General features: G+C 58.9%; 1 protein-coding gene across 2 annotated transcripts; it reads left to right on the forward strand.

Moving 5' to 3' along the window:
- Positions 1-836: 836 nt before the first annotated feature.
- YPEL4 (yippee like 4) lies at positions 837-8,746 on the forward strand. Of its 2 annotated transcripts, none has more exons than XM_034762188.1 (5): positions 837-1,044; positions 1,971-2,295; positions 2,595-2,638; positions 7,078-7,186; positions 7,421-8,746. In XM_034762188.1, exons 2-5 carry the CDS (start codon positions 2,155-2,157, stop codon positions 7,508-7,510), a joined length of 384 nt encoding a protein of 127 aa, XP_034618079.1. In that variant the 5' UTR covers positions 837-1,044; positions 1,971-2,154; the 3' UTR covers positions 7,511-8,746. The 2 variants fall into 2 exon arrangements, with proteins under 2 accessions (XP_034618079.1, XP_034618080.1); XM_034762189.1 differs by lacking the exon at positions 837-1,044 and adding an exon at positions 1,269-1,343.
- Positions 8,747-9,524: the final 778 nt, after the last annotated feature.

Consider the following 9,524-nt stretch of genomic DNA (forward strand, 5'->3'; position numbering starts at 1 on the left):
ACAAAAACTGAGTCAGTGTTTGGGGATGTTGCAGATTCAGCTATCAGTGTTGGAGCTGTTACAGAACAGGGGCTGCCAGTGTTTGGGGGAGTGGCATGCCATGTGGGTGCCAGTGTTTGGGGCAGTGAGATAAGGGGGTGCCAATGTTTGGGGGAGTGGCATGCCATGTGGGTGCCAATGTTTGAGGCAGTCAGATCAGGGAGTGCCAGTGTCTGGGGCAGTGAGATCAGGGGTGCCAGTGTTTGGGGGAGTGGCATGCCATGTGGGTGCCAGTGTTTGGGGGAGTGAGATTGGGGGTGCTAATGTTTGGGGGAGCAGCATGCCGTGTGGTGCCAATGTTTGGGGCAGTCAGATCAGGGGGTGCCAATGTTTGGGGCAGTCAGATCAGGGGGTGCCAGTGTGTGTGGGAGCGGCATGCCCTGTGGGTGCTAGGTTTGGGGGCAGTCAGATCAGGGGGACAGGGCTGGGGCTGTCACAGATTTGGGGCTCTTAGTGCGCTGGGTATCTCCAGCCAGGTAGGTCGCAGTTGCTCTGCAGCGGGGAGCCCCGGCCTGGGTTCTGGGGGGCGCACGCAGATCTGCAGCTCGTGATCCCGAGCTGTCTCTCGCTCCCCACTCCCTGCGTCAGAGGCGCAATCCATGATTTATTACCTGTGCGCCGCCCGCGCATCCCGGGGTACTGCTGGCCCTGAGCCTCCCCCCGCCGCTCCTCCCCTGCCCCATGTTCACCCCCCTCCAATCACTGCGCCCCCCACCCCCGCAGCCCAGCCCCAGTGGCCCCGGTCCCCTCCCTCCCCGCGCCTCCCAGCCCCTTTCTGACGTAGCGGGAGGTGGGGGGGGATGACTCAATGTTATGATGCGGTGCCACAACACACAGCCACATTCGGCTCCAGCCCGAGCCCCAGGGCCCCATTCGCCCCCCAGCCGCGGTCCCCCGGCCCCCTGAGCCGGCCCCCTGCGCCCCGCACAGCCCCAGGGCGATCCCCCTCCGCCGGAGGAGCGGCCGCGGGACGGACGGACGGGGCGCTTGGGACGAGATTTCAAGGTGAGGGGCGGCGGGGGGCTGAGCGCCAAGGGCTGCGCGGAGAAACTTTGTCCTCCCGCCGCAGCTGGCCCCGCAAACGGAGCCTGGGTCTCTCCACTCCTCTGCATCATCCATCAATCCAGCCCGTGACGAGAGAGCCCAGCCCCCCCCATCCCCTCCCACCCATCCCACTTGCAACTTTCCCACGTCAGATCCTCCTCCATTTCCCTTCTCTGCGGGGAGCTCATCCTTGGGAACCCCCCCTCCCCCGGCCCCCAGATGTCACCTTCCACCTCACACCTCCCGCTGGTCCCTTATGGGTGAGAAAGAGGGGACCGACCTTGTGGGGTTCTGGCACTGGGCTGCCCCAGTTTGTGAGCCGATTGTCCACTAGCGAGGAGGGAGCATGACACTCATGCAGCGAGTTGGGGGCTGTGTCAGTCAGCTGGGTCAGGCTGGTGCCAAACTCAGGCAGGGTTTTTTTTAAAAGGCAGTTCCGGGCAGTGACCACATGGGGCACTGTCTCTGGGCTGGGGGTTGGGAGCTGGGGAGACTTGGGGCCCAGTGGTGGGAATGGGTCTGTCCCAGCAGGGGGCGCTCTTGTCAGGGCAGTGACAGTAGCATGGGGAGAAGAGACCCAATGACAAGAACCATCCCTTTGTCCCAGCAGGGGGCGCTGTCCCCAACGCAGGGGCGTAGGTTGGCCAGCTGGAGAATTGGCTCACCAGGACTGTGCATTTCCTTTCTAGCTCTAGCGGGGGATGCTTTCTGGGTTGGGGGGCAGCGCACGGGGGAGAAGGGAGCGGGCACTGAGGGTTGGGGAGCCTTTCCCCTTCCCTATCAGAGGGCGCTCTTCCCAGTGTCCCAGGTGGAGGGAGCCAGAGTGGGCGCTGGCCATGGGGGCAGCCCCCCTGATTCATTGCCCTCCTCTCTCTCGTTCTCTGCAGGTGACTCCCCTTTCGGCCTGGTTCTCATCTGGGGGGGCCCTGGCTGTGCAGCCCCCCCAAACTCTTCCCACCCTGAAACACGGCTCTAGCCAACCTGCTTCGCTGCTTCACCTGCGACCGACTGTGTGGGGGGTGCACAGCGCCCGCCCCCCCGCCCCGCCAGGGTATCGCCCTCCAGCCTGTCATGCCCAGCTGTGAGCCAGGGCCGCCCGCCGCCTGCCTGCCCACCAAGACCTTCCGCAGCTACCTTCCGCACTGCCACCGCACCTACAGCTGTGTGCACTGCCAGGCCCACCTGGCCAAACACGATGAGCTCATCTCCAAGGTACAGCCGCTCCAGCCTGCCAGGGGCCTGCACCAGCCACCAGGCTTCCCCGTGGCCACTGTGAGCTTCTGCAGGGCCGGGCCCTGCCGGTGCCCAGCTGAGGACCCCACCACTGTGAGCTTCCTCACAGCCATGCCTTGCCACTGCCAATCTTGCCCACGGCAATGCCCTATCGGTGCCCAGCCAGGCCCTGGGTGCTGTGAGCTTCCCCACGGCAGCAAATGAAGGTTGATGGTGGGGACCAGGGTTGTTTCAGGGGGAGGGGGGCAGGGTATAATTCCTGTCCTTTGTCTCTGCAGTCTTTCCAGGGGAGCCATGGCCGAGCCTACCTGTTCAATTCTGTGTGAGTGCCCCTCTGTGATCCATCACGCCATCAGTTACAATGGGGGAGAGTACGAGTGGGGGTGTGGGGGTGGGGAGTTTGCAGCCAGTCAGAAGGGAGCAGGCAGCAGCTAGACCTATATTAGCAGTCGTTATCATTGAGAGGTGTATTATGGTAGTGCCTTGGTCACCCAGCGGTGGAGCAGGACCCTGTTGTGCTAGGCGCTGTACAGACCCAGAACAGAGATGGTTCCTGCCCCAAAGAGCTGATCATTTAGGCCATCTCTGTTCTACATGACCCAAAAGAGGGTGACTGTTGGCATCTGAACTCAGAAGTGGAGTCTCTAGAATGGGGTCTCGAGATGGTGAGTCCCGGGGTAGAATCACAGCAGTTGTCATGGTGATGTATAACCCTGCCCCAGTGTGCCTCACTCTCTGGGCTCCACTAGAGCACACCACACCCCATGTCTCAGCACCATTCTCCAGCAGACAACTGCCTGCTCGAGCTCTCTCCAAAACCTCTTGCGCTGGGGTCTTTCTCCCCAAAGATGTCTCATATGGGTTGGCTTGTCTCCAAGCCCAGGGTTCTCCCTGTCGGTCCTCTCCAGGGTGATCCCAGCAAGGGGCTGGGATTGTAATGGGGAGGGGATGAAAATCCACCACAGCCACATCACTGTCAACTCTGGCAGGGGGTCACAACCTCTACCACTCAGCCAATGGGCCATCCCGTTGCCAACAGCAATGGCTATTGACATAGACGTATCTAGGAACTTTCTCCCTTGTCTGGTCCATGGCTTACGGGTAGCCATGGCCAATGCCCAAACATGAGTAGGAGTAGAGAGCCTACTGTACCTCCGTATGTGGCTCTGGTGCGACCGCGGCTAGAATCCTGTGTCTACTACTGGTGCCCACACTTCAAGAAGGATGTTGATACATTGGAGAGGGGTCTGAGAAGAGCCACGAGAATGATTAAGGGATTGAAAACCTGCTTTATAGTGATAGACTCCAGGAGCTTAATCTATTTAGCTTAGTAAAGAGTAGGTTAAGGGGTGACTTGATCACAGTCTAGAAGTACCTACCTGGGCTCCAGAAATGTGAGAATAGAGGGCTCTTTGGGCTAGCAGACAAAGGTATAACAATGTCCAATGGCTAGAAGTTGAAGCTAGACAAATTCAGCCTGGAAATAAGGTGCACATCTTTAACAGTGAGGGTAATTAACCAATGGAACGACTTACCAAGGGTCCTGGTGGATTCTTCATCCCTGGCCATTTTAAAATCAGGATTGGCTGTTTTTCTAAGAAATCTGCTCTATTATGTCGAACAGGAATTAATTCAGGGAAGTTCTCTGGTTTAGGTTATACGGGAGGTCAGAGCAGATGCTCACAACAGTGCCTTCTGGCCTTGGAATCTATGAACGACATGGCAGAGAGAAGGCAGAGCTGGACAGATCATGCCCTAAGGATTTAGGGTTCCCGGGGCTGTGGTTTGGGTGCTGTCTGAGGCTGTGGGTGGCTCCTTGCTGCCTTGGCTCAGTAGCGTAGCTGCGTAGTTCTCACTGTTATGAGTTTGTCTGCTTTGCATTAGAGACTGATCAGGCTGGGACTAGTTTTCTCTGTTCTGTGGGAACCATAGAAATGCCCTCTTTGCTGGCTGGTTCTCATGCAGCTTTGCTTAATGATGGGCAAGGAGCCTCTAGGGAATACAGCCACATCCTTGCTGGCCAGCAAAAGGCGCAGGGGCCCATTTTTGAAAGGAGTTGTTAGTGCCACCCTTTAGAAGGGCTTTACAGGGTCAGCAACCTCCCAGGTGCCCACTTGCTGGCCAGGTGCCCACTTGTGGCCAGGAAAGGCCCTGGAAGCACCATGCCTCACTTTCCTCTCTTCAGGGCTCCTCAATAAACGCCACACACAGGCTGCTCTCTGTTCAGCCACCCCTCCTTAGGGGCTGGATTTCTTAACATCAGTGTGCAAAACAAAACTCACAAAGTCCCAAAATATAGTACCCTCTGTTCCCTGCTCTTAGCAGGCCACTCCCAGGCCTTTCTCACTCTACTCCTGGGGGAATTCTGCAACACTGGGCACACACAGAATTTTTTTCCCCACAGAAAACACATTCTGCCCCAGAAGTGCTGCAGTTCTGCCTTTTGCCCACCAGAGGCTGCTGTGGCGCCAGAACAGCTGGCTGTGTTCATGCTGCTGATTGTTCTGGCACCACAGTGGCCTCTGGTGGGCTAAAGGCAGAACTGCAGCACTTCTTAGGCAGAAATGTATTTTCTGCAGGGAAAAAAAGTCTGCGGGATACATGAATTCTACACGTCTGTAGTGGTGCAGAATTCCCCCAGGAGTAGAGACTCCTAGTGATGCCATTAGATCTAGGACAGGGGTGGGCAAACTATGGCCCGCAGGCTGCATCCAGCCCATTGGACCTTTTAATCTGGCCCTCGCACTCCCGCCGGGGAGTGGGGTTGGGAGCTTTCCCCGCTCTGGTGCTCCAGCCAGGGAGCATGGTCAGGGGCTTGCCTTGCTCCACTCCGCGTGTGCAGCAGCTCCACATGGCTCCCAGAAGCAGGGGCAACTGGGGGCTCTGCACGCTGCCCCCGCCCCAAGCGATGGCTCTGCAGCTCCCAGGAACCACAGCCAATGGGAGCTGCAGGGGCAGTGCCTGCGGACAGGGCAGCATGCAGAGTGGTGTGGCCCCACTTCTGCGTGAGAGCCAGAGGGGGAAGGGCCGCTGTTTCCAGGAGCCTCTTCAGGTAACCGCCGCCTAGATCCTGCACCCGTGAGTCCCCGCACCCCTGTGCCCCAACCCCTTGTCCCAGCCCTGATTGCCATCCAAAGCCTTTGATCCTAGCCTGGAGCACCCTCCTGCACCCCAAACCCCTCATCCCCAGCCCTACCCCAGAGTCTGCACCCCCAGCCGAAGCCTCACCCTCCCAAGTGCCCCAATCCCCTGGCCCAGCTGAGAGCCCCCTCCTACCCTCCGAACCCATCCATCCCAGCCCAGAACACCCTCCTGCACCCCAAACCCCTCATCCCCAGCCCCACCCCAAAGTCTGCACCCCCCAGCCGGAGCCCTCATCCCCCGTGTGCCCCAATCCCCTGCCCCATCCAGCCCTCCATACAATTTCCATACTGAGATGTGGCCCTCAGGCCAAAAAGTTTGCCTACTCCTGATCTAGGAGCAGTTCTTACCATTGACCACATTGTGGCACTGTCTCACACGCTAGTGTGGGCTGATGGCTGGAGGGACCCTTGGGTGAGTTCGCTTCATCCCAGACAGAGTTCCATGGGGCCCTGCTGGGAGCCTGCTCCTCCCCAGAGCTTGCCGCACCAAGGCCCAGCTAGTCCCCCCTTCCCACTCAGCCTCTACATGAAGCCACTGGGAATCTGCAGTGTCTCCAGTGCATGAATGAGACTCAGCTCTGCCCCACGTCCCTGAGCCAGGCTGGGCTTCTGGGCTTTGATCACAGAAGGGCCTGGGAGTTAAGCCTGAACAGTCTGGTCTTGTATGGGCTGTCTGTTTGCTAGGGCACCACGACACTCCCCCACAGCTTCTAGAGGCCCTGGCATCTGAATTCAACCCCCACTACCACAGCAATGTTCCCTCTAATTTTTTCCATCCATGTGTGAAATGAATTTTGTTACGTGCACCAATACCGAGTATATATATATATATATATAAAGGTTACCATAGGGATAATAACTCCAGCCAAGACAGATTAGACATTTTAGAACTCACTACTCAAAAATTAAATTTAAGCATAAGAGAGAAATAAACATTATGAAATACATAAACCAGTCCAGAAACTAAAACAACAGCACTTTGAAAGAATAAAATTACAGAGAATATATGTGCATTGCAGGAAGTATCAGGAACAACAACAATACAAGTATGTGTTGGGAGGTGTGTGTGAGAGACACATAGTGTGGTGTATGAGAGAGACATAGTGTGGTACATATGTGTGTGGGAGTGTGGAGTGTGTGTGTGAGAGAGAGACAGTGTGGCGTGTGTGTGTGTGTGTGAGAGAGATGTGTTGCCCCTTTAAGTATGCTGCCTTTTAAGTAGCTCAACAGTCACCAGCCTGCTTGTTCAGACACAGCACAGCTGCCAGGAAGTTCAGCCCCATGTCCACTCCTGAGCCCTGTCGTGTCCCCTCCCCCTGTTCTGTGGAGATGGGGTACATAGATGGGGGGAGGGAGACACTCTGACATCAGTATCCCCCCTCCCCTTCTCCTCTCTGCACAGCAAGCAGGAGGCTCCCAGGAGCAGCTGGCCAGGGGGTCCAACCCAAGGCAGAGGGCAGGAGCAGCACGGCAGTGGGGTGGCGGGCACCTGAAGTGTGCGGCGCTTGATAGACTGCTGGGCGGCTGCGCAGCTGAGAGGGAACTTAGGGCTCTGGGGATTTGGGGGTGGAAGTCGGTATGTGACCCTGTCCCATGCTGCTCCTCTTTCTGGTGCCAGGGTTAACGTTGGCTGCGGGCCGGCTGAACAGCGCCTCCTGCTCACTGGGCTTCACTCTGTGGCCGACATTTTCTGTGAGAGCTGCAAGACCACCCTGGGGTGGAAATATGTGAGTACTGCCCCAGCCCTGCAGGAATCCCCCCAAGTCACAGCACCCCCTGCTGGGGAAGCGGGACTGGGCAGTACAGACTGTGCCCCCTCCCTGGTGTCACAATGCCCCCAGCTGAGGAGGGCAGCGCAGGCTTCCCCCTCCCTGGCGTCACAGTGCCCCCTGCTGCGGAGAACAGCATGCCCTAGAAAAGGGGGCTGGCTCAGACGCTCCTCTCTCTCTCCCCTCCCCCAGGAACAGGCCTTCGAGACCAGCCAGAAGTACAAGGAGGGGAAGTTCATCATTGAGATGTCGCACATGGTGAAGGACAACGGCTGGGACTGAGGGGGGGGGTTTTTGCAGCCGCACCCCCAGCAGCATGGCCTCCCCCTCCCTGATCACGCTGCCACATTGCCCATCCCAGCACGAGAACTCCCCTGCACAACGATCGCCTTTCGGGAGCAGGGGATCCGGGGCCCTCGCCCCACCCCCAGCACCAGGCATGGACTGAGAGGCCGGCCTCGGGGTGGGCATCCTGCTGGGCTCAGAGCCTGCAGGCACTGACCCCCTGCTAGCACTGTGGGGCACAGACACCTGGGAGCTTGACTCCCCCAAACAGGGGGAGTAGGAGTGTCTCCCCCATTAGCTAGAGCTTGCCCTGTGAGATGGGGAGCAAGGAGACAGTTCCTTTGGTATGGCACTGAGGGAAACTGGTGGGGTGAGGGAGCTGAGTGCACACTCACCCCCGCCCTTGGTGTGGGGTTGTGACGGGAGAGACCAAGAGGATCAAAGCTGGCTCCCTGGTGGGGGGCATTAGCATCAAAGAGCCTCCCTCCCACTCTTGGTGATGAGGATCAAAGCCAGCCCCCCTTGGCATGGGGCTCTGGGGTGGAGGGGGGGGGAATCAGAGTTGCCTCCCCCCCCCCAGCATGGGCACGAGAACAGACTCAAAGCTGGCCCCCTCCCCATGTGGGGCTCTGGGTGGGAAGGCAATGGGATCAGGGAAGCCACCCCAGCCTGAGACTCCAGGTGGAGTTGGGGGAGAGAAGGTAGGAGCTGGCTCCTCTGGCCTGGGGCTAAAGGGTCACCATAGACCCCACTGGACTGGGGCTCAGGGTGGGGTGGGGGGCAGAGAGGGTCAGAGCCAGGCCCCCTGGTCCCGGAATGTGTGGGGGGAGGAGGAACAGAGTCCGGCTCCTGGCCTGGGGCTTGGAGTGAGGAGTTGGGGGGGGTCAGAACTGGACCCCTGGCCTGGGGTGGGAAGGTTGGAGCTGGCCCCCTGGGCCTGGGGCTCAGAGTGGGGGATGAGAAGGTGGGAGCTTCCGCCCTCAGAGCTGGGCCTGGGACTCTGCTGTTCATGTCCCTGCTCCCGCGTCCCTCCCTTGGGCCTTCTTCCGCACTCCTTCATGTCTGCTCTGGGCCACTTGGTTCTGTGGGTCGCCATGCCTTGGTGATCCCTGGGCACTGCCCATCCTTGCCCCCTCATCGCTGCCACGGGGCCTGGCCCAGGGGCCCCAACACTGTGGCACCAGCACCAGCGCACGCGGGTTTTGTATTATAAATAAAGATGTTTTTCTAGAAGATGGAGAGAGTCTGTTATTGGGGGAGGGAGCTAGTCAAGGCCTTCTGGGCTCTGACACCCAGCAGGGGCATCATTTAGTGGATGAGACTCATGCCTTGCCTGTCGGCCCTGGGCCTTTTGCGGGAGGGGCTGGCATGGGTGGAGGGTTCTGTGGTGTCTGAGTAGCATGGACCCCCCACGGGCTCTGGGTCTGAGAGAATCACAGGGGGAGATGGATCAGAGATGTCCCACTGGCGTCACAGCCCCCGCCCAGAGCACAGCACCTCCCATTGACATCAGAGACCCTCCCAACCAACCTCAACACAGCACCTCCTTCTGGCATCACAGCTCTCACCCCTACCCAAGCACAGTACCCCCACCCCACCCCGGTGTCAGAGCAGACCTCGCCAGCATCAATAGCGTCCTGACCTCCCCTCCCCCCCACTGGCATCAGAGAACCTCCAGCCCGAGCATAGTAGCACCCCACTGGTGTCAGAGCAGCCCTCCCCAGCATCAATGGCCCCTCAACCTCACCTCCCCCCACTGGCATCAGAGCTCCCCACAACCCAAGCACAGCACACTCTGCTGGCATCAGAGCTCCCCGTCACACATGGGGGTCTAGGCAGTGCAATCTAGTGGGCAGAGCAGAATCAGAGGGCAGAAGTGGTGATCACGAGACAAGCCAGTGGTCAGAGCAAATCAAAGATGGCACAGTGCGGGCGGGAATAAAATAAGGCAGCTTGGTCAGGAGGTCCACTATGGTCAGGATAACTGAGCGCCCTTGGAAGCACAGTAACT

The sequence above is a fragment of the Trachemys scripta genome, chromosome 2 (genome assembly GCF_013100865.1).
Source record: "Trachemys scripta elegans isolate TJP31775 chromosome 2, CAS_Tse_1.0, whole genome shotgun sequence".
Lineage (NCBI taxonomy): Eukaryota > Metazoa > Chordata > Testudines > Emydidae > Trachemys > Trachemys scripta.

Excerpts from the sequence above, each read along its gene's own strand:
- YPEL4 (XM_034762188.1), top strand. The coding sequence starts at position 2,155 with ATGCCCAGCTGTGAGCCAGGGCCGCCCGCCGCCTGCCTGCCCACCAAG. Across the intron at positions 2,639-7,077 it reads GCCTACCTGTTCAATTCTGT|GGTTAACGTTGGCTGCGGGC; the intron begins GTGAGTGCCCCT and ends TTCTGGTGCCAG. Across the intron at positions 7,187-7,420 it reads CCACCCTGGGGTGGAAATAT|GAACAGGCCTTCGAGACCAG; the intron begins GTGAGTACTGCC and ends CCCCTCCCCCAG.